This window comes from Notamacropus eugenii, chromosome 5 (genome assembly GCF_028372415.1).
Source record: "Notamacropus eugenii isolate mMacEug1 chromosome 5, mMacEug1.pri_v2, whole genome shotgun sequence".
Taxonomy (NCBI): domain Eukaryota; kingdom Metazoa; phylum Chordata; class Mammalia; order Diprotodontia; family Macropodidae; genus Notamacropus; species Notamacropus eugenii.
Window position 1 is genome coordinate 95587261 of NC_092876.1, and position 25593 is coordinate 95612853.

A 25593-nucleotide genomic window follows, 5' to 3' on the forward strand; every position below is an offset into this window, starting at 1 on the left:
TGTTCTTCTACTGACTCAAGGACTACTTCACCCTGGCAGCTCCCTCCAGCCAAGGCATTAACACAGTGGAAGCACCCTCCCAACTTAAATTTTAAAATATAATATTATCTATGTATCATTATTTTTAAATTTATTTAAATATTTCCCCATACCACTTTAATCCATTTCAACCTATACTCAGGAGTCTTGTGGGCTACATGCAGCCTGAGGGCCACCTTTCTGACACATCTTCTCTACATTACTTCTTTGAGCAATTTTGACTTAAACTGAGTGTATTATTTTGATGATTAGTAAAAGTAAAGGCATTAATGATGGAGGAGTCAAGAGCTATAGTTTGCAAAAGAAATAGTATCAAGCACAAAACATTTAAAATATCCAATGGCTCTCTGGGAGTTCATGAGTTAACGTTTATATAGTGAAGTAAATGTATATACATATATATATTTTCAAGTATGTCAGGGTTTATGTATACATGTATCTACTGCATACCCATGTATAAGAATGCATATATGTATAAGAATATTGATCAATGAGTCAACAAACATTTGTTAAGTGTTTAGTACATGTCAGGCACTATGCTAAGCACTTAGGACACAAAGAGGGAAAAGACAGTCTTTTCCCTCACAGAACCCACAATCTACTTGGGGAAATTACCAGAACTATATATACAAATGAGCAACATACAAGAGAATAGAAAATAATTAAGAGAAGGAAGGCACTAGCATCTAGAGGTGAAAAACCTCAGTATAAAAGGTGGGATTTTAGCTGGGACATACGGCAAGTCAGGGAAACTGTAGGAGGAGATGATGGGGGAAAAGGATCCTAGGCATGAGGGACAACCAGAGAAAATGACAAAAGGCGTGAGATGGATAGTCTTGTTCAGGGAAATGCTAGTTCAGTGTCACTGGATCTAAGAGGACACTACCTCTCCCCTGCAATGCTATATTAGCGCTCTAATTATCCAGCATCTCATCTCAAATCTCCTCCCTCTCCATCTACCATACTACTACAAAAGTGACATTACTAAAGCATAGACTTGATCATATAATGTTCCTCAACAAGAAACTCCAGCAGTTTCTATTATCTCTAGCAACAACACAGTGTAGATCTGACCATTCCAGCCTATTACTAAAAAAGGCAGACAGCTCGTAATTGTTCATCTTGGCCTGCTATGAGGGATATTCTCTGCTAGAATTCACAAAATTTTAATTCAGCCAATGGTTGGGGCAATTGGGCAGGTTCCTGCAGCACATCCCCTTAAATTATACTGATGGGACCCCATTAATAGACAATCGAAGGTCCACGATGACAGAGGAAAAAGAAAACTTAGCCTAGACTTATACAGACAGTGGTTACTGACCTGAGGAGGCTGGAAGAACTGAAGCAGGAACTAATCCAAGGTCCTCTGTAGAAAAGAAAAGCAGAAGACAATGAGACCAATCTGGTTCCTGAGGAGATAGTTAGGAGCTGACAATAGGAAAGGAGCTGGAGGTGGATTTCAGTCTGGGCCCTGAGGGGTTGGAATAAGCACCAGAATCTCTGCAAATAAAGCCTGGTGGCTGACACAAGCACAATAATATGATTAGTAAGCTTTAAAAGGCTAAATAGAGGAAAGAATGAATCAATTAATCACCAGCACTGACTGTGCCAGGCACTCCAATACTAAAGGCAAGTAGAGAACCAGGAGCTCAGGAGGAAAGGGAAATCTCTGCAGGCTTTACAGGGTTACAGAAGACTTCTTGAAGGAAGTGAGACTTGACCTGCCTCCCAGGTGGAGGAAAGCAGAGGATCTAGAGCCCTCTTGTCTCCAACTTAGAAGAAGCTTGATTTCATGTTGCTAACCTCTTGGCTCTTCTCTGAATTCTAAGGCAATAAATAGGAAGTTTTCACGTTTTAAGTGATTACGTTCAGATGTTCAAACTGAAGACTGATATTAAGTGGGGAAAACCACAGAACACACCGCAGGGCTCCTACAGGAAGTTTTAAGTACACAGGGAGCTGGTGGTTTTGATCTCAGTCTTTCCTGGTAAGGCTGAACTTCTCTGAGAAACTCAGTGAGAGATGGACTCACAAATATCACACCACTATGTTAAAGATCCTACTTCATTGTATGCATTTCACAACTTTAAACATTTGCTGCTATTTCCTGTTTCTTCTCTCTCCCCCTATCACCATCAAAGATACCTGAATATCAAGTCCTAGTTAGGAGTGGGCATAGGCATGCAGAGGGTATGGGCCATTTCAGCACTCTCTCCATGACTATGAGATGACCTTTAGATAATGATCAGTTAAGGTCTGGGGCAGCTAGGTAGCACAATGATAGAAGGCTGAACCTAAACTCAGGAACACTCATCTTCTTGAGTTCAAAACTGGTCTCAGACACTAAGTGGCTGTGTGACCCTGGACAAGTCCCTTAATTCTGGCTGCTTCAGACCCTCATATGCAAAATGAGTGGGAGAACAGAATGATAAACCACTCCAGTATCTTTGCCAAGAAAGCCCTATACAGGTTCATGAAGAGTCATGACTCAAAAACAAAAGTTTTCTTAATAAAACGAGCTTTTTCTCATCCTTCCTGTTGTGCATGCCATCTGACTGACTGCATGTTATTTAGCGCTCATTCTCAAAGGAAAAGAACTTCTCCCCTTATTCCTGACTCCATACAGACTCCAGGAAATTGTCTTAAATTCAGCAGTCTAATCACTATCTTCTTTGGACATTTTCTTTATGCTCACATACAATACTTAATCAAAGCCTGACCCAATTTCACTTTATCTCCTTTCTCCACTGGGCTCCATCACCCTTTCCCTCTTTCCTCAGCTGACACCACAGCTGAAATTTCCACCACTGTTTCCATTCTCCCAGATCTACCATCTGCCCTTCTCTTCAATTCCTTCCCCACCTACTGGCTTCTTCTGAACATTCTCTAGTCACCAGTAAAGTCTCCTCATGGCCCAGATGTTCTTCCCCTCCAATGTCTAGTATCTCAACTCTACTTCTCCCATCTTGATTGTTAGGAAGAAGCAGAGAGGTGGCCCTCCCTCCCCATCTCAGCCCTATATCATGTATCCCTGTGAAATCCTACTATTCTAAAGTTAAAAGTCAAAACATATTAATCAAGTACTTATTAAGTACCTATGACACTCCAAACACTGACCTAGGTGTGGGGGATAGGAACATAAAATGAAAGAGTGCCTGTCCTCAAGAAGCTTACATTCCTTAATAGGAAATTACTTGCAAATACAAAATCTGTAAAGTGTGAATACAAGGTAATTTTATTTTGGGAGTAGCCCTAGAAGAGGATCCCAAGGAAGAAAGGAAAGAAGGGAGGGAGGGAGCAAAGAGGGAAGGCAGGAAGCAGGCAGTAAGGAAGAAAGAAGCTTTGGGGCCCGCACAAGGGTGAGAGGGAATCCCCAGCTCTCAGGTGGATCCTTACCCTTCCTGGCTCGCTCCCATAGCTCCCTCAGACCCATCTTCTCCCAGATGCTCAGAGCCAGCTCCCAGGCCTTTGGCTCCCCAAGAGAACTGACCAGTAGATCGGCCACTTTTGGGCGATCTGCCTCTTCCAGACAGCCCCGGGGGAGACAGTCCACCAGGTACAGCTTGAATTTCTTCAGCTCCTCCGATGTCAGGTGCTCCAAGTACCTGACCAGCCGGCAGCGGGCGGTCTCGGCCATGGCAGCCCCCTCTGCTGCCCCGACTCAGACGAAGTGGGACAGGAAGGAAGGGAAAGTGAAAATGAAATAGTCTGGGGCCAGCATCATCAGTAGGGTCTATTCCACGCCCCTGGAGCTCAGAACCAAGCAGCAACCCGGGGCTCCGCCCCAGAAACTTCCTCCAGAGGACTGGGGCTTGGGGCCAGCCTTCTTTTTCTGACTATTAACTCTTAATGGCCTGGACTATTCCTAGCATAAGGTCAGAGGAGCAGGGGCCAATGAGGATGACACTGGGGAGAGGAGTCTGTATGAGCCCGGCAAAGCCCAGATTTGCATCTTCTCTTCTTCCAGCTGAGCCTCCAGCTTAGATCGACCTAGTGACTTAGAATCAGAGGTCCTGGATTCAAATCCCACCTATGACAGTTACTCTCTATACCACCCTAGGCAAATCACTTAACCTCCATAGGCTTCAGTTTCCTCTTCTGTAAAATGCAGGGCAAGAATTAGAATAAATGGCCTCCCAGATGCCTGCCTTTTCACAGGCAATATTTCTAAAGCATTACCACAATGCGTACCATATAGTAGGGACTTAATAAAACTTAAAAGAATTGAAATTCCAGGTGCTCAATAAATAGTTGTTTCTTCCCCCACAATTTCAGCTCTTCATCTGTAATCCAATGACCTCTTAATCCTTTTCTAGAAATATAGATCAGCCTGTCCTCTCTGTGTTAGTTGGCATCCTTCTAATATCGTACTCTTCCCTTATAACTATGACTCACATTTCTAGAACTAGGCAGGAGGTGGTCTCTGAGTTGAGATTTGAAGGAAACTGTGTTCTCAGTATTTTATGTAACAGGAGTTGCTTGTGGACAAGCAGATGTGTGCAAAGCATTTGTTTACTTTCTTCTGATTCTACATGACCCCGTTTCGGATTGTCTTGGCAAAGATACTGGAATGGTTTGTCATTTCCTTCTCCAGTTCATTTTACAGATGAGGACTGAGGCAAAGAGAGCTAAGGTACATAACACAGTTTCACACAGCTAGTATCTGAGGGCAGATCTGAACCCAGAGAGATGATTGTTCCTGAATCCAAACCTGGTATCCCATCCACTGCCCCTTATAAGCAGTATGTGACCTCTTTGGAGTGAAACCAGAAAATTAGGAAAGCAAAAACTTTTTTCCTTAGTTGCACCTAAGGAAAACAAAAGTTACTTTTTTATTGTTGGCTTATTTAGGCTATACTGAACCAAAACAAGATCAAGGAAGGGCAGGCACTTTCCTTGAGGAGGATGGGAAGTCTAGAACTGGCAACAAAGAGAATACAGAGTTAGTCAGTTCTTATTATGTTTTTACTTCAGTTCATACATGCAACCAGTTGCCAAATACTGATGCTTCTACCCCCACAGCAGTTCTCACATCTACCTCCTGCTCTGTATTACTACAACCCCCAACCTCATTCAGTCTCTCATCTCCTCATGTTCCTCTGAAAGGGCAATACCTCCTAATCCATTTCTATCCTTCACAGCCCTTACTTCTCCTATCTATCCTCTCCATTGCTACTGTCAGAGATATTCCTAAAACACGTCTATTTGTGTCACTAGTCCAAGACTCTTGTGGCTCCCTATTGCCTCTAGGTTGAAATATCTGTGATATTTCTAGGGTGACAGAGTGATTTCAAATATCTAGGATGAATCCTGTGTTTGGCACTTAAAGTTCCTTATAGCCTGGTCTGACTCAGGAAAAGAATAGTGATATTGTGTGTTTTGACCCAAGTTTGCCAGAAACAATTTTATTTCAATTACCTTTATGCACTATCAAAACCCTTTCTACACTGGAGAAAGAGATGTTCAAACTGGAATGATCCCCTACATATCCTTGGACATGACTCTGTACCATAGGATGATTTGAGGGAACATTTATAGGAAGTGGGAATGAAGAAAGGATGAATATGCTGCCAGTCCAATAATATTAATCCATTTGAATGCATCTCCACATCATCTACTCATAAAACACATAAACAAGAATCCATTTTGAGAGAAATGAGGATTAATAAGCAATAATATGGGGAGATCCAGAATTCTCTCCTTCTGAAGTCCTGATTTTTAAAAGTTCACTCTTCTGAAGGACACTGATGAGAATGAGTATTCTGATTCTACTTTCAAATCTGCAAACTCTTATAAAGGGGGAGAGAGGTCCCACTCTTTCAATTTGTGAGCACAAAAAACATTTTTGCCCTGTATTCCTGTTCCTGCTTTACCTCTCAGCCACAGTGTGAAGAACTCAGTCTAGATTGTCAGAAGGCCCGTGTTGTTGGATCCCATGCTGTAACAGGGACTGAAGGACAGCAAGAGGGGTTCACAAAAGGAACACATGGAAATGTGAAGATGTAGGAGCCACTGTTAATCACATTGTAGGAGAAAAGCTGGGACTGCAGAGATTTCCACTTGATGTGGGGGGTGAAGGGAAGCAGGGAGAGTTAAGGACATTAATCAGTATCAGCCTATATTCATTTCCTTTCCTCAGTCCCACAAACCAAAATCCATCCTGGGGTGACAAATAAGGCTCATCTCTACAACCCACAGGTTGCTTACACACACCTAGCTCTCACTCTGCTCTGAATCACAACTCTACTTCCCAGTAGTTTCTGCCTGAAGACAGACTCTCAGAGCCCAGGACAATGTTGTAGTAGTAGAATCACTCTGGATTGTCAGGAGATCCAGCTTGGTCTCTCTGTATCTCGCCATTTTCCTGAGGTGGGCATAGACTGTGCTTAGATCAAGGGTAACTAGGGCTAGAGAGAGAAGTCTTAAGGGTGACACTCAAATACTACTGTCCTATAAAACAGGACAAAGAAAGAAGACAGAATTTTTTTTTCTGAGACACTGACATGGCAATGATGTGGTTCAGGGGTTCAGGGACCCAAAAATATCAAGGTACAGGGCAGACTCATCTGTAAAGAATCTGAGGACTCAGACAGTCTTTAAGTCAAGTAGCAAAGTTTTATTGTGATGCTACAAGAGAGGGCAAAGTTCTTTAGCAAACTTGCAACCTTAACAGGGTTATTCTAAAGCTTGGGTAGAAAAAAACGTTCATTGAATGGTGAGCCAAGTAGCTTAAGTAGGTTGTCTGATGTAGGATCCAGGAGTGGTTAGGTACTGGTCAGTTCTTAAAAGTTAAAGCAATATTTTTTAATTTACTTAGCAGGCATTTTACCCAGAACTCACTACAAGAATCAGTCCCATTAGGTCGCTAGTCCTTTAAGTAGCTCCACCCACTTTATAAGTATCACAATAAAATTTCTCACTTCACTAAAATATGGGCTGAGTCCAGCAATGCTTTCCAGATGGCACTGGGGCCCCATAGGTTTGTGGTCTCCCCCAAACCTCATTATTTCTACCATATCATGGTTTTCACTATACCAGGGTTTTTGAAGACATGCTCATCATTGGAAACTAATGCAAAGAAATTACTTTAAAGGCAGAAGTTCCAGAATGGAGAATAAGAGAAGTTACTACTATGGCAAGCCAAAGCCAGGGGAGGGAGGAATCTGGGAGACCCATGGGGTCACGTTCTCGGCCCTAGCAGGAAATCTTCTCTTTAAGTACTTTTTAGAGAAATGGATCTTAAACAAGGGTCCATGAATAGATTTCAGGGGATCCTTGAACATAATTAGTAAAAATTACATCTCTGTTTCAATGTGTAACCTTTTATAATCCTGCATATTTTACGTATTTAAAAACATGATTCTGAGACAGGATTCATAGGGTTTACCAGACTGCCAAAGACATCTATCATCTGCAAAGTTGGATAAGATAGATCCTGTGTTAGGGGATGTCTGAGGAAGGAACTGGCCTCTGCAATGGGTGATAGGGTCCTGACATTCTCTCAGGGCTGCCTTTCCAATGGAATAATATGAGAATACTATAAGTTGATTTCTTGTGAGTAATGTGCTTTGCAAATTTTCAATGTTACAATTTTTTTTTAAGTGGCTAACATTATAGTTGTTACTATCAAGAATGCTGAGAGGGAATCTGGTTTAATGGAAAAGCCTCTTAGCCTCCTATTTTCCCACCTTAGTTGGGGGCTCTTTGTGGTTGTGACTTAGAATCTATACCATGGACAGGTCACTTAACTTTTCTTCTTCCCAAATGACTCCAATCAAGCCCTGACATGACAAGTATATTTAAGGAATCATGGATTGAGAATAAAGGTGATAGGGGTAGAAATAATGTCCCTGGACAAAATGAAGGGCCTCTGGAATGGAAGAGTCCTACAACTGAATGAACCTTCCAATTTTCAAGGTTCCTCCGAGCTTTGACAAGCCATAGTTTTAGAGTTCTTTCTTTTCTTCTCTGCCGATGAAGAGGTTTGATAAACAAGAGCATCTTTAATATCAGATGCTTTGGTGTACTATCTCCTAGTCTACTCTACTGGATAGTAATGAGGATTCTGAGAGCTGTTTAAGTCTGGAGACCTAGGTTTAAATGCAAATTCTGTCAGTCATTGAACACCCTTGGACAAAACATCTTACTCTCTATCTGCCTTTTTTATTCTTGATCTGCAAAAGTAAGTAGTTGGACTAGATCTCTAAGGTTCCCTTTAGCTCTAAATTTATGATCCTGAATGTTTACTAAATGAGGTGAATGCAGTGAGGTGAGTACAGAGTTTGGGATATGAGGATTCTTGGGGTGACATTTTCCATACTGTGGAATACAAGGCCACTTTAGATCACAAAAGGCTGTCTTTCTGTTTCCAATAGAATTATTCTTCTCTCCCATCTCCCTCCTCCTGTTCTGGCCCATTACAGGAAAATACCCACTCAAGATATCTTGAATACCCTGGAGAATGAAGACATGGGATGGATACAATGTCCTTTATTGACACATGAAACAAGTTTTATGGAAGGAGTTTGGCTCATGCCCCGTTTCTCACATTGACAGAGAAGGAGGTAGAACAGGATATGGGAGGGGGATTAGCATAATGGGACCATGTTTCTGCTCACTAAAGAAAGGCCTTTTCACATTCCACTCCACGGATGCCCCTGTCTTGAGTATTTTCTTAGGCTTTTATTAGACCACTTATCCTTGCAAACAGACCTAAAATGTTGGGTAGGAGTTACATCCAAAGGAAACTCAGAAGGAAAACAAAGGAAGGGGATGGAGAGAGAGCTTTCCCAGAAGCAGTAGGAACTGCAGTTCTTATAAGAGAGGGATGAGAGGTAAAGGCTGAAGATAACCTCAGAAAAGAAAAATATGTTTGGGCTTCATAGTGGCCAGGTTGCCTAAGGATTCTACTTTTTCTGTACCTTCAATTTCTCTCCCTGCTTCCTCTTCACTTTACAGCTTTATCCCATCCACCACTAATTCTGGGGTCAGTATTTACAGGCCCTATTAACTTGGCCTGCAGTTTGCTTTATCCCTCCTCTACAGCATCTCAGTGGCTAACCTCAGTTGGACAAATACAGAAAACTCCCTTTCAATTTTCCTGTTCAATGGATCTCCAACTTCTACTCTGGGTCCTCCACTTATGGAGAATACAACATCCTCCTGGAGCTGCAGATTCCCATTATAGACATCTCTATGTGTTGAGGGGGAGTAGCAGGAAGAGGGAAAGAAGAGGAATGAGAGACCTTCAAATTCTTGAAGATATAATATTATGTCTGTTCTGTTTATTCTCAGAGGAGACCTTCCTCTAGTGACTGCAAAGATTATATACATAAAACCCAAGTGGGGAAGAAGGATGTGGATTACAAACACTCATTTTGCAAGACTTGAGTCTTTCTCACTACAAGCTCACAAGTCTACAATAGAGAGGTCCTGGAGTGCTGTGGGAACAGGATTGTTTCAGGTTCCTGGGAGTCATTACTTGGTCGGTCACAGGATCAGAAGTCTGGGTCAGGAACAGGTTCTACAATCTTTGATTTGCTTCACTTAAGGGACACAGGCAAAAAAATGCAATGACTGTGAGAATGTTGTCAAGGGTTTCATTGGTCATTTCAAGCTGCATTGTAAGTCTGACTCTCAATCCAGAAGAGGCAATTCTGAGAATCTAACCTATCAGTATATTCATCACATATATTCCATTGATGCATATGAAAAATCACAATTCCCTTCAAAATGGATAAAAAAATTGGTGCTCAAGTAGAATTAGTCTTAGAACACAAAATTAGAATTAAACTTTGAGAACACAGAATTAAAACTGGTCTTAGAACACCGAATTAGCAGGAAAAGTGACTTGTTCAAAGTCACCCAGTAAGTGGGAAGATCAAGAGTATACTGTGTCTTCAGCATCCCATTGAAAGATTGCTAAACGCTGGATATATTTCTAGAATGAGGGGAAAAGATTTCCTTGATTTCAGGTTCATCAATGCTCTCCTGGATTCTTCACTACAGCCAGCAGGTTGTGAGAAGCTGTGAAAACACAAAGATACTTTGTTCAATCTTTAGCTGAGTTTCTTTGCAACCCTGATGACTATATCCTCAGTCAAGTGCCTTCTTCTAGTCACATCTGCCTCCCATCCTTACTCCCATGTTTTAGTGTCTATTACTGACTGACTCTGTGTGCGTTTCTGTGTGCATTCGTGTGTGAGAGAGTATGTGTGTGGGCATATGTGTGTGCGCATATGTGTGTGGGCAGAACCTGCTGAAGGATGGTTTTAAACACTCATCTGTTGTATTTGAAATAGTTTTAAGATTTGCCCTTCTAATGCCCTCCTCATGACTGCCTCAATGATCATTAGCTGAAGACTTTGTGCATATGAACTTCATTGGGGGCAGGTCCAGTACAGGCTAGACATAATCACCCTTCAGAGTCAAAGCCTGGACAGATGGTCATTCCTATGCCTGGGTGAAAAAACACCAAGTACACAAGTCCAACAAGGGGAGGAAACATGGATACACAACAGTTCATAAGAAACACATCTGGATTTACAAGGCATTATGAGTTAATAGTGTGACAAACCAGACAAATTAGCTGGTGTGAATTTAGGCTTCATTAAGAGAAGCGTAAAGTACAAAAAGAGGTATGGGTTAGTCTTTCTCTACTCTGCCCTGGTCAGCCCAGGGTGGGATCTCTGTATTCTGTTGGGGGATAAAGAGGAAGCCCTCATTTTATGAATAACAATGAGAAACTGAAGGATGTTCATAGGAGAGTAACTTCAGATACAGAGGTAGGAGAGAAACAAGGAAGGAAAGAAACAAGCATTTATTAAAGATCTACTATGGAGCAGGTATCCTTAGGCACATTACAAATATTATCTCATTTAATCTTTAAAACAACCCTGTGAGTAAGGTGCTATTGTTCTCTCCACTTTACAGTTAAGGAAACTGAGGCAGACAGCAGTTAAGTGACTTGCTCAGGGTCACATAGCTAAAAAGCATCTAAAGCTGAATTTGAACTCAGGTCTCCTGATTCCAAGTCTATTGTTCTACCCAAAGCACCACCTGTCACCTCCACAATGCTATGGGTGAGTGGGATGAAGAAGGGTGGAGTGTGAGAGGAAGGCAGGGATATACTAGCTGAACTTCAGAATGTGAAGACTAGGAAGGAGAGGCTTTTACTTTTGTGCTTTGGTTTTTATTGTTTTATTGGGAGGCAGGTGAAGGAGAAATAATAATGTAAAAATAAATTTGATCTCTCTGTATGTACATATATGTATACATTAATATATATATGTGTATATATATATATATATATATATATATATATATATATATATATGTAGATTTCAAAGGAGCCCATGAGTAACAGAGAGGCCTCATTCGGTACAGGTTGGCTTGACCAGTGATGTTGAACTCAAATACAAATAAATCTCTTAGGGTCCATATTGATTTAGAAAATCACAAATTAACATTTTCTATGTTGTACTGCATTTGTATTTATTTTATTAAACATCCCCTTCTGAATCTGGTTGGGCCACTCTGGGAAATGTTTTGGTCCCACAGTCAGCCCCTCTGTGCTAGATGAGGGGTCTTTCTGTAAGATGCTATGATTCTGTGGGAACTACAGGAAAACAACAGGAGGAGATCCTTGTCTCCACCCTGGGGATTAGTGGGTCAAAGAGATTCAGTCTTCATATGTAAGCAGTAATAGGGCAGTTATCTTTAACAGTTCCCTCTATGACCCTTTCCTCAGGCTGTTGAGCCTCTTCATTCCTTTCCAGAAGGAAACAAGAGAGAACAGTGAGATGAAGTATTATGTCTCAGGAGACAAGGATGAAATATGAAAAGACTAGAGAAGTCCTCTGGGTGTGTCAGAAGGAAGTGCGCTCTCCTCTGAGCAAACTAACCCTATCAGAAGTCAGGGGAGTGAGAAGGGGAAGGCTCCCCTATCTACAATGTGCAGCAGGAACGAAAATGTCTTAGAATCAGATTGTATCAGACTGGCTGATTCTGGAGTGCCTTTCCAAATTTCCCTGCTCATAATTCTTTTGCCATTCCAGTAAAGAACTGGAAACTGAGAGGGTATTCATGAAATAAGGAATGTCCCAACAACTTATGGCATACTAATATGATGGAATATTTGTCATATTCTGAGATTTACTAAAAGGAATGGTTTCAAAGAAACCTGGGAAGACTTATATGTACATATTTGGAATGAAGTGAGCAAAACGAGGAAAAGTGTTTATAAAATAACATATACTGTGATGATTATAAAAACACACAACTTTGAAAGACATTAAAACCCAAATAAATGTAATGATTCACCACAATTCTGGAGGACTCTTACAGCATACTACCAGCCTCCTAACAGTAAAGGTGATGGACTCAGGGTACTGACAGAGACGCATGTTTATTGGACTAAGCTAATACGGGAATTTGTTTTGCTTGACCATGCACATTTGTCACAAAATCTTATTTTTGTTTATTTCTCACATTGGTAGGGGGAGGGGTAATAGAGGCAGATAAAGTGGATTTTCTTATTTTAAAAAATTAAATAAAAATTTTTTTTCCTTTCTATTCACTCTTTCTTCTTCTTTTTGGCCCTCATGCCTAGGGAACATTCTAGGAAGGAAATGTGACGTACTCACAAAAGTCTTTCCAGTTTCCAGTCCTGCTTTTCCAAAGCCTCACACAGCAGCTTTATTCCTTTATCATCAAATAAATTGAAACTCAGGTCCAAGGTTTTTAGATTCTCACTACTACAGATAACAGGGAGGAGATCCTGAAGACAAGCAGTAGTTAGAGCACATCTGGACAGCCTAAAGGAGAAGGACAATCAAAGGAGAAATGACAATTTCTTTTCTCTAGGACCCATTCATTTCATGACTTTTTGTGGGAAGGGGATCAAACCCACAGTCCATTTAAAACTATAAATACATATACACACATGCATTCACACATACACACATGCACATATACACACACAAACACACACACACACACACCTGAAGTGCTCAATTTCTTCTGTTTCATCCTGTATATTTTTACACACACACAGACACACCTGAAGTGCTCAGTTTCTTCTGTTTCATATTGTATATTTTTACTAAGGGCTTGTTTTTCTTGTTTCCAAACATGGAAGTGGGGAGATGGGTAAGTGGGGAAAAAGGAGGAAATAGTGAATGGAAAAAGAAAAAAAATGTCTCTAAGAAATCTATTTTTTTATGAAGAAAAAAAGGGAGGCTAGAAAGAAGCATAAACAGGATAGTTTTTAAAGGTACATATTGGTCATGTATTTAAAAATAAAATCAAGCTCTATATAATAGAGATCAACAATTTCAGGCATAATTTTCCTTTTTCCCTTCTACTATATAGAAGGCCTTTCTACTTGGTATTGGTGAAGTTTAGAATTTTTTTTAAAAAAGAATTCATCAGGTTAGTATAGTAATGATATTTTTAAATTTTAAATAATGATATTTTAAATTTTTAAATATTTAAATACTTTATTGAAGATTTAATAAACAAACAAGGGATAGAGAGGAACATAAAAATTTAAATGCTGTTTCAATTAAATAAAATTAAAGTTTTTGCATAAACAAAACCAATGCATCTAAAATTGGAAGAAAAACAAGTAAATGGAGGGGAGAGAATCATTGGATCAACTTTCACTGATAAAAGTCACATTCCAAGTTATAAGAGAAAATAAGCTTCTGAGGCTGAGCCATTTTTCTTTTTTTCTTTTTTGATATTAACTTTATTTATTTTCAGTGTTCTACAATCACTACTATAAAACTTAGATTTTTTTCCCCCTACCTACTGCCTACCACCCCCATTCCTCCCCAAGATGACATACAGTTCTGTATAGGATCTACACATTCCTATTGAATGCATTTTCACTATAGTCATGCTGTGTAGAAGAACTAAAATAAATGGGAGAAATCATATAACAAACCAAAACATAATACACACACACACACACACACACACACACACAGACACACACAGAAATGATCTGCTAGGTTCTGCCATTGAATTTCATAGTTCTTTCTCTGGATGTGGAAGGCATTTTGCCTTAGAAGACCATTGGGAATTTTTTTCTTTAAGTCCTTGCATTGCTGTGAAGATCCAAGTCTACCAGAAGAAACTCTCTCACACTGTGGTCATTGCTATGCATAAAGTTCTCCTGGTTCTGTTCCTTTCACTCAGCATCAGATCACGTAAGTCTTTCTAGGCCTCTCTGAAGTCTTCTTGTTCATCATTTCTTATAGCACAATAGCATTCCATTACATTCATATACCATAATTTATTCAGCCATTCCCCAACTGATGGGCATCCCCTTGATTTCCAATTTTTGACCACTAAAAAGAGTGCTGCTATAAATATTTTTTTGCCTGTGGGGCCTTTTCCCATTTTTATGATCTCTTGGGGATACAGTCCTAGAAGCAATGTTGCTGGGTCAAAGGGTATGCACACTTTTGTAGCCCTTTGGGCATAGTTCGAAATTGCTCTCCAGAATGGTTGGATGACCTCACAGCTCCACCAACAATGACTTAGTATTCCAACTCTCCCACATCCTCTCCAACATTGATCATTTTCCTGTTCTGCCATGTTTGACAATCTGATAGGTGTGATGTGGTACCTCAGAGTTGTTCTGATTTGCATCTCTCTAATGCAAAGTGATTTAGAGCATATTTTCATAGCATTATAGATATCTTTAATTTCTTCCTCTGAAAATGGCCTGTTCATATCCTTTGATCATTTGTCCATTGAGGAGCCTGAGCCATTTTTCAATAGATGAATGATTAAAAGATATGAACAGGACGCTTATTTAAATAATATTTTATTTTCCCCCAATTCTATACAAAAATAATTTTTCACTTTTTTTTATACTCTTGAGTTCAAAATTTTATCCTTCATTCCCTTCCCCCACTGTCCCTGAACTAGTAAGCACTCTAACATAAATTATATGTGGACAATCATGTAAAATATTTTCATATAACTCACTTCTTGCAAAAAGACTCAAAAGAAAGGAAGAAAAGAAGAAAGAAAGAAGGGAATAAAAATTAGTATTCTTCAGGCTGTATTCAGACATCAGTTCTTTCCCTGAAGACAGAAATTTTCATCCTGAGTCTTGTGGATTGTCTTGGAACATTATAGTGCTGAGAACAGCCAAGTCATTTATACTTTATCATAGAGTGTCGCTGTTCCTATTTAGAGCATTTCCCTGGATCTAGTCACTTCATTTTGAATCAATTTATGTTTGTCTTTCCAGGTTTTTCTAAAATCGTCCTACTTGTCATTTCTTTTAGCACAATAATAATCCTTTACAATTATCTACCATAACCTGTTCAATCATTCTCCAATAAATGGGCATCCCCTCAGTTTCTGATTCTTAACTACCAAAAAAACAGCTGACATAGACATGTTTATCTATAAAGAACCTACAATTAGGTTCTCTCTCTCTCTCTTTCTCTCTCTCTCTCTCTCTCTCTCTCTCTCTCTCTCTCTCTCTCTCTCTCTCTCTCTCAATTTATTTTACATATGGGCCTAGCAATGCCCTTTTGGCACAAGAACAGGAAACTTTTAGGGACAGAAATGCAACCAATCACTCTTCCTAAGAAAAAAATTTTCATTAATCAATAATAATTAGAGAAATGTAAATTGAAGCAACTTGAAGTTCTATTTCACACCCTTCAGACAGGCAAAGATGACAAAAGAGTGCTGCAGAGGCTATGGAAAAACTGGCACAGGAAAACATTGCTAGTGGAGCTATGAATTGGTCTGAATATTTTCAAAAGTAATTTAATTTCCTGGAATGTCAAGAGCATAACCAAATTGTGTATGCCCTTGGACCCAGCTATACCACTACTAGTCCCATATACCAAACAAATGAAAGAAGAAAAGGAATTAAGTGTATAATTATATTTATGCCAACTCTTTTTCTGGTAGCCAAAAATTGGAAACTAAAGGATGGTTTTTTTTGAGGAACAGTGGAAAAAGTTGTGTTATATGAATGTAATGAAATATCGTGCCATAAGATATGATGAAATGGATGGTTTCAGTTGAAAGTGGGAAGATCTCTTTGAAGTTATGGAAAGGAAAATGAGCAGAACAAGATCAATCTATACAATAATAACGTTATGGGAAAAAATAGCTGTGAAAGACTTTAGGACTCTGATCAACACAATAACAAATGAGTCCAAACTAAAGATCATAAAACAGACGACCCACTTTCTGACAGAGCTGATGAGCTTGAAATGGAGAAAGAGACATATATTTTTGAAAAATAATTCATATGGAAATTTCGTTTGCCAAACTATCTAGTTGTACATTAAGGGATTTTTTTCTCAGTAAAGGAGAAGTCAGTGGGAGGGTCAAGTTTTTTTTAAACTCTGTTACTAGAAAATTGACACTAAAATAAAACATGTGATTGTTGAGGCATTGTTGGTGACATGTGGAAGACTGTGAAAAATAAGAGAGGTCCTACGAGGTTGGAGGACAAATATCTGCATTTTCAGAAAAGGAAAGAAAACAAGGTCAGCAAACTTTGTGCTAGTGAGCTTGACTTCATTTCCTGGAAAAAAAATGATAAAATGTCTTATTAAAGACATAGTTGGTGCAAATCTAAATGAGAAAGTGATGATCACAAAGTCAGCCAACAAGAATATTGTGAGGAAAAGTTATGCCAGACTAATTTAATGTCCTTTTTGAATTCACTGGTTGGTTGTTTTTCTTCATTCTCATAGAGGACCAAAATGACATCACAATGTTACAGTCAAGTTACAGTGTGTCCAACTGTGGCTGATCACAATAATATGGGTTTAGAATACACAACCACTGATCAGGCACAAATAGTCCATATTAATACTTGGGTATATTCTCTAAATTTGTACATTTTCCACTTCTTTTGAGTTATGTCCATTCTGCCTTCCTCGTAGAGCACAGCACCTTCTTTGATGAGGGCAGACCATGCTGGGTAGTCACATGCCAGTGTCTCCCATGTCACATAATCAATTCCAAAGTTCTTCAGAGAGACCTTGAGAGTATCATTATATTGCTTCTTCTGTGCACCATGTGAGTGCTTGTCCTTTGTGAGCTCTCCACAAAATAATCTTTGAGGCAAGTGTATGAAATTTTAACAACATGGCCAGCCCATTGGAGTTATGCTATCTGCAGTAGAGTTAAAATTCTTGTCAGTTTACGATGAGAAAGGATTCAAGTGTCTATTACCTTACCTTTCCATGTGATCATTAGAATCTTCTTAAAACAATTCAAATTGAAGCTACTCAGTTTCTTGGCATGGTGTTGGTATACTGTTCAGGTTTCACAAGCATACAACAATAAGGTCAGCAAAATAGCTCTGTAGATCTTCAGTTTGGTAGGTGGTCTAATAGCTCTTCACACTTTCCTTTGGAGCCTCCCAAAGATGGAGCTAGATCTGGCAAGGCATGTCGCAACTTCATTATCAAAATTTACATTCTTGGAAAGTATACTGCCAAGATAAGTGAACTGAGCCACGATATTCAAAACTTCTCCACTTGCTGTAACTGATGGTTCCATGTGTGGATGGTGTGGTGCTGGTGGGTGGAGCACTTGTGTTTCCCTGGTCTTAATTGTTAGGTCAATATTATCACAAGCTGCAGAGAACAGATCCATACTTTGTTGCATCTCAGTTTCAGAGGATGCATTGGACAATCAATTGTGAACAAGGAAATCACGCAACAACTTTCCTTCCACTTTAGTCCTGGCCTGTAACCTTTTCAAGTTAAAAAATTCAGCATCAGTGGGCTGGGTGACCTTGATGCTGTGTTGGTCTTCCTTGAAGGTGTCTGACAGTATTGATGAAAAGATGTTAAAATGCGTGGGAGAAAGCACACAGTCTTGCTTCACTCCTCTGGTAAATGGGAAAGCAGCAGAGTGTCCTCTCTTATCTAGCATGCAGGGAAGTATGTCACCATGAAATTGATGTAAAATACTGATGAGCTCTCAGCAACCAAATTTTGACATAATTTTCTGTAAGCCTTCATGACTGACAGTATCAAAGACCTGAGTCAGATCAATGAAGATTGTGTACAGTCCTCTGTTCTACTCCTGGCATTTCTCTTCAAGTTGCCTCATAGCAAACATCATATCAACTGTTTCTCGACCCTTTCTGAAGCCACACTGGCTTCATCATCATCACATAGATGACTATCTTCCAGGTGAAGGATCTGTCTGCTAAAGAGGACTCTGGCAAAAATCCTGCCCGCAATGACCGAGAGAGAAACTTCCTGTGATTGTCACAGGACAATATGTTTCCTTTACTTTTATAAAAGTGGACAAATCAGGAGCCCTTGCACTCCTGAATGATAATGTCCTCTTGCCCTCTAACCCAGAACATTTCAGTCAGCAATGGACCCCACCACCACCTTGTAAATCTCAGCTGGATTAGAGTCATCACCAGGTGCTTTGCCACAGGAAAGGAGCCAAATAGCATTCAATATCTCTTCTTCAGTCGGATATTTGTCTAGAGAGGGACTGACCTCAACCTGAGGTAAATGGTCAATGTTTTCATTATTGCTTGATGATGGTCTGCTGAGAACACTATGGAAGTGTTCAGCCCATCTCTCCAAGATCTGCTCCTTATCACTAATCAATGTGACTCCATTATCACTGAGTGGTGGAGATGTGCCATAGGTCTTTGGACTGTAAATAGCCTTCAGGGCATCATAAAAATGCTTTGGATTGTTACTATCAGTGTAAAGTTGAATTTCCTTTACCTTCTTACTGAGCCAAGAATCTACATCTCTCTAAGCTTTGCTTGTATCTTACTTTTCATGGAGTTAATATTGCTTTCTTACAGGCAGGTAAACTATCCTATTGGTAAAGACTATGGAATTTTCTTTTTTTCATTTAGCAGCCTCTGAATTTCCCTATCACTTTTGTCAGACGACTCTTGATGTTTACCAGTGTTCTGACCAAGATGACTCAATGTAGTACTGTATACCAAATCTATGAAAGCTGTCCACTCCTTTTCTCCTCCACAGTTGCCAATCAACTGTTGTCTAAACTTTCCCTCCCAGTTAGCATCAGATCCTTCCCACTGAGAGAAGCACTCTAATCTGCTGACATTATGTATTCTGGTTGTTACCTGTCTGGGAGCAATTGCATTTGTTGACTGCAAATATTTAGCAGTGAGAGCATATGTCTATAATCAGTCCAGCACTCTGTGCCACACATTGCCTCTGTCACTCTTACTTCTTCTCTGTCTCTTTTCCTAATAATGACACAGTTTTTTTAAATGTTAATGTTTGCTGCCAGAGTGGATTCACAAAGTTTTATTGTCTTTACGTAAATGGAAAACAATTTTAGTGATGAGAAGGTCATGAGATGTACAAGTCTTCAGTACTAAGTGACCACTACTATTACTGTTTCCAACTTCATTTCTCCTAAGGACCCCTTATCATGACTAATCGTCTGTGTCTGATCCAACATTAAAATCACCCTGAATTATAAGCCTGTCAGTTTTTGAATATGACAGTTTCCAGGTCTTTATAGAATTCGTTTTTTACCTCATGGGGATTCTTCATGGTGTAAGCATAGGTACTGACAATGTTAGTCTGCCATTTTCCTACAAGTGGCAATCACATTCTGATGAGTCTATGGTTCTCTCCTTTTGAGAGGTATACAAGCTTGTTTACCACATTAGATGTGATTGTGAAACCAACACCAGCTTCCTAGTACTCCTCATCACTGTAGCCACTCTAGAAAAAACATGTACCCAGAATCACCTTCGAAAGATGGACTTAGTTTGCCAGCCTTATTTCGATTCAAAGCTGCTCTTTGAATATGATACCTCTTGAGTTCTCTCACATCAAGAGGTTTTCATCTTTCACATCGACTAGATTTTGTGTTGTTCATAAATCTGCACACATTCCATGTACTGATGCTAACTGGAATCATGTCTGAAGTTTTTCTAGATTGTGTGTGTGTGCATACAGACTTGCATGTGTGTGTATGTGTGCATGTGTTTCAACAGCAGGCTGGGCTCCCCACCTGACACAATAACAGGTCAGAGTTATACAAGAAGACAATTTTTAGGGCACCTTTTCTAGCCCCTTCCTCATATCAGCAGGTGAACCAGATGATACTTAAAAGGCTGCTCAGACACCCTGGTGGGGGCAAGGAGGACAGGTTTGTCAAATCTCACTGCTACTCCCAGTGAGATGATGACCCTATGGACTGAGCCATCTGTGTGAAGGGTGATGACTACAGGACCCAGGGAATCTGAAACTGTTGCTTCTTCACTTGGCTGTCACAGCAGAACTTTGAGATAGGGAAAAATGGTATAGGTGTTCTCTTCTGCTTCATGTTTAAGTTGGATTTAAGTGAGGCAAATTTGCGTGAACTCACATTCTCTTCTACAGTTACCACAATCCACTACATTACAGGAAAGAGTCGAGAAGACTGGTGATGGCTCAAGATGCAGTGAATGACCTTGGTGTCTCTGATGTTTAAGTAAGTTCCAAGCTCTCCACAGCATCTGCTTCACCCATCTTAATGGCTATTGGAACAAATCAATCTCATCCACCCATTCCAACAGGGGAAGTCTTCATACATTTGGGGTAGAAACTTCCACCAAAAGGTATGAGAGCCCTTAGTCACCCTTAACCTGGTTTAGCCCATCTGCTGAAACAGTTTACTTGGATGTGGCCACTGAGCATGGTATTGCTCCTTGGAGACACAGGTGAGATCTAAGTGAATCCTATATCATGTTCTCATTGATTTTTTTTACAAGTCACTGATTTTTCTCGGTAACTGCTTTTTTCCTGTAACTGCTTAAGTCACGGTTGTGTGTCTCTGAACTTAGATCAGAGTATCTATCTATCTATCTATCTGTCTATCTGTCTATCTATCTATCTATCTATCTATCTATCTATCTATCTATATATGGGTAACAGACAGAATTGAGTGATTTCAGTCATGTCTCTGTGAGTAAGTGGTCAAAGGAGATGAACAAAGCGGTCTCAAAAGAGAAACTGTAAACCTCAGAGAACAATCACATGAAAAAATGCTACAAATTGCTACTAAGAGAAATGCAGAATCAAACAATTCTGAGGCCAATTAGCAAAAAAGACAACAGAAAATAAAAGTCAATTTTACAGAAAAGATTTGTATTGTAAAATTTGGATGCAGTCAACAGGCTGCACTGTGGGACCTAGAGGTTCTCTCCACCCACCTACCCCCCAGCATAGGAGCTCTGACTTTGGTATCTTCTTCTGAGTTTGTGTTTTGATCTTCCTTGTCACCAAAGTAACTTTCTATGGTCAACTGCTACTCACACCGGTTGTTGGTCTTTGGTTCTGAAAGAGGACCATGACATCAAGGAGGTGAAGTCACCACATGCAGGTCAATTGAAATGAAGTGAGGGAGAGATGGGCAAAGTCACCAATCTCACTTTCTCATCCAGTTATCTGTAAGTAGAAGGAGGACATGACCCACTGGGACCCAACTAGCCAGCAGGGGAACACAGCTCCATCTTTCTTTCATCCATAGAGAAGGGAAAGATAAAGGAAATTTTTATGGAAGAAGCAATTATAAAATATGGCAACTCATTTTATATATGGGTGAAAAAGTGAAGAACCAAGGATAACAGTGAACTGTACATACATGTGAAAATTGGCTCTTACAGAGAAAGGTACTATTCCCTTAGCAAACTAACCTTTCCCTGTCAAGTTCCTCCTTAGCATACAGTGAGAGGGAGAAGGGTGTAAGATTATGAATCATGAACCTGGATTAGGCAAACAGTTTTCATACTCCATTTCCTTGGTTTGCACTGTTCTCTCCTCCTAAGGCATTCCTGTCCCTGATGCCAAGCAGTACATCTTTCAAGGGAACACATGGGAACTCACTTCAGTGTGCCTAAATTGCAGTTTGGGTTTCCGAAGGCCTTAGAGAGAAGTTTTATTCCACTCTTCTCCAAGGAATTTCCACTCAGACGTAGGTCTTTCAGGCTCTTGTTGCTAATGAGAGCAGATAAAAGATTCTGGGAATGTGAATGGGTAAGGTGACAATCCATCATCCTGTAGGAGCACATATAATCAGGGGGGAGGTGGTCAATTCAATTTTCCAAAATTAATTCACTTCCTACCTGTCTCTAGGCAATGCTAAAAACAAATCCATTTAATCATCTCCTTTTCTGTGGAATGAATGTACTTTCTTTAAAAATGGTCGGTCTCTCCCAGAGAACAGCACTTTTAGACCTCAAATTATACTATAACGCAAGAATCATCAAAATATTTAGAAAATATAGAAAAGTATGACAACAAAAGAAGATTAAATAAGAAAGAATCAGAAAAAACTAAACTCAATAATTAGCCTTCAATAGACATGAGAACATAAATTATTCATGGAAGAACTCCCTACATAAAAAAAAAAAAAATTGCTGGAAAAACTAGAAAGCATTTTGGCAGATGATAATTGGTTTGAGACCAACATATATAACATATACCATAACTACCTCAAAATGTATAAATGACTTGAAGGTCATAATGTTAAAAAGAACAAGAACAAGAGGAAAAGAAGAAGGAGAAATAGAAGGAGGAAGAGGAGGAGAATCGGATCAGAATACATAGACAACTACATATATGGGAGAATTCTTAGATACTGGCAACAACAAAAGACAAAATAGCTCATATCCATTAAATACAATAGAAAGATTTTTCACATCAATAGAATTAATGGTATGACAAGACAGGGAGACATTGGGAAAATCTTTTGGTTAGGTCTGAGTCTCTGATATGGGACACATGTCATTCATATACATATATATGTATATATATGTATGGGGAAGACAGAATTATGTGATTTTAGTTATTTCTCCTTGAATAAAAGATAAAATTTGGATTCAGTCAAAAGGCTGGACTTAAGGACCTAGATGGCCACATGTGGCCTGAAGCACTCAGGTTCCCGACTCCTGGTATAGGAACTTTAACTTTGGTATCTTCTTCTGAGTATGTGTTTTGATCTTCCTTGTAACCAAAGTAAATTTCTTTGCTCAACTATTATTCAGAGGTTGTTGTTGGTCTTTGGTTCTCAAGGAAAACCAAAACATCAGAGAGGTTATGCCATGACATGCAAAGTGAATTGCACTGAAGTGAGGAACGTACAAAGTTACTAATCTTACTTTCTCCTCCAGAGCCATATGTATGTAGGAGTAAGAGCTGGCCCACTAGGACCCAACTAGCCAGCTAGGGAACATAGCTCCATCTTTCTTTCTCACATGCAGAGATGAGAAATACATAAAGGACAGTTCTGGAAGAATAAATTACAAGATATGGCAACACTTTTTGTGTATGGGTTGAGAAAGTGAGGAATCAAGGATAACAGTGAAGTTGCAAACCTGAGTAACTAAAAGGAATGTATCCTCAACAGAAAGAGGGAACTTAGGACTAGATATGGTTTTTGTTGAAAAGAAAACCAGCTCATTTCAGACATGTTAAGTCTGACATGTTTACAGGATATCCAGGAACCAGTACTGAAAATACTGATTTAGGAGCCATGTACATATATGTGAAAATTGGCTCTTATATAGAAAGACAGTATTCCCTTAGCAAACCAACCTTTCCCTCTCATGTTCCTCTTTAGGGCACACTAAGAGAAAGGTAAAAGGCTATGAATGCTGAACCAGGATCAGGCAAACAGTTTTCATACTCCACTTCCCTGGTTTGTGCTGCTCTCTCTTCCTAATGCATTCCTGTGCCTCATCCCAAACAGATCATCCAAGGGAACATGGGAGAACTCACCTCAGTGTCTCTAACTTGCAGTTTTGATTTTCCAAGGCATTGCACAGAAGTTTTATTTCCCCCTCTACTAAGGCATTTCTTCTCAGATCTAGCTCTTTCAAGCTCTCATTGATACTGAGAGCACAGAAGAGATTCTGGGAACATGTATGGTTAAGATGATATTCCATCAAACGGTAGGAAAAACCATAACCAGGGAGGAAGAGGTCAATTCAATTTTCCAAGATTAATTCATGTCCTATCTTTCCCTGGGCAATGATAAGAAGAAATCCATTTTATGATCACCATCCTTTGTTATCTCCTTTTCAGGGGAATGAATCTAGTTTCTTTTAAAATGGTCAGGCTCTTCTGGTGGGGTGCCTGGGTGCATATGCTTGGACCTCAATTATAACATCACATTTCCCTTTAAAAATCACATTTCGCCCTAGGACACAGCCTGTCCTAGCAAAACTTCTATCTCTTTTCCTGCTACAGTAATCAGCTATCCCTATAGAATTTATTACTTTGAAACAGCTGTGAACTGGCTGAACTGACTGTGTACTGGGTCATAACAACATGTGTTACTCACTGATCAGTCATACGTATCAAGAGTTAGATGTACGTATTCTCCCTGACATTTATCTTGTCTAACAAGACGTTGATGAGAGAAGTCTGGTATTCCCTAGTCAGTCCTGACCACTGGTTGACTTAGTGATGTTTCAGGACTAAAACCACACCTCCCTGTGACTCCCTCCTTGGAATATTTCCAGATGAAGTCTGGGTAAAATACCTGTGCAGTAGATACCAAAAGTGCATGTTCCTTTAAGAATTAACCACTCCTTAATCTCTCCCTAATCCTGCCCTGAATCACCTAATTAGCATATTTGGCACATGTTTTACTATAGAATATTATAAATAAGCTTTACTTGTACCCCAATCACATTGCAGGTTCCCTAAGGGCTCTTGCCTGCTGAAAAGCATAACCAATCTTTACCTTGACCTCAACAATGCTTGAGTCTATCAGTCATTCCAGGTGACCTTCCCCTGTGCTCTGACTTTTCCTCGAGGTGAGGGGGTCTCACCCCCGCCCCCTTTCCAGCCCTCATCACTTCCAGAGAACAAGAGTTTTAAACCTCAAATGATACTATCACCTAAGAATCATCAAAACTATTTAGTTATTATCCAAGAAACAGAAAAGTATAACAACAGAGCAGATTAAATAAGAATCAGACTCAACAACTAGTCCTCAGTCAACATGAGAACATATATTACTCATGGAACTACATTAAAAAAAATGGCTGGAAAAACTGGAAAGCATTTTGGCAGAAATTAATTACTTTTAGACCAACATTTACAACATATGCCATAAACAGCTCAAAATGTACATGTGACCTGAAGGTCATAATGTTAAAAAGATCAATAAGAATAACCATGATCAAAAGTCCAAGAACAAGAATAAAACAAGAAGTAGAACAAAAATAAGAACAAGAAGAAGAAGAAGAAGAGGGGGAAGAGGAGAAAGAAGAAGAGGAAGAAGATAAAGAAGAGAACCAGATCAGAAACCTTATGAATAACGATGACATTACCGATATCTATGATAACTATGAATAGGTGAGAATTCTTAGTGGCAATAACAAGGACAAAATACCTCATATCCATTACATGAAACTAAGCAGTTTTTTGCATTAACAGAATTAATGACATACTAAGAAGGTGAGACAGTTGGAAAATGTTTTGTTTTCTTTTGGCTTTTTTGGCAGCAAATAGTTAACGTGGGACAAATATCCAAAATATACAT

At 39.6% G+C, this 25593-nt stretch overlaps 2 protein-coding genes and 1 pseudogene across 7 annotated transcripts in view; all 3 read right to left on the reverse strand.

Annotated features, from left to right (window-relative positions):
* Positions 1-3736, reverse strand: part of LOC140504874 (NACHT, LRR and PYD domains-containing protein 12-like) — a 66947-nt gene extending 63211 nt beyond the window's left edge. For 2 of the 5 annotated variants that reach the window (XM_072610245.1, XM_072610241.1), the window contains exons 1-2: positions 3436-3735; positions 1361-1405 (exon numbers count right to left, since the gene is read on the reverse strand). In XM_072610245.1, the coding sequence (XP_072466346.1) occupies positions 1361-1405; positions 3436-3676 (286 nt within the window). In that variant the 5' untranslated portion in view covers positions 3677-3735. Of the gene's footprint in view, positions 1-1360; positions 1406-3435 lie in introns of all 5 variants that reach the window. The other 3 variants (XM_072610244.1, XM_072610243.1, XM_072610242.1) reach the window with 2 other exon arrangements.
* The window catches only part of LOC140504873 (NACHT, LRR and PYD domains-containing protein 3-like), a 396422-nt gene that overhangs the window by 229265 nt on the left and 141564 nt on the right, over positions 1-25593 (reverse strand). The gene's annotated exons all lie outside the window — the stretch shown is intronic.
* Positions 6635-23817, reverse strand: LOC140504877 (NACHT, LRR and PYD domains-containing protein 14-like; annotated as a pseudogene).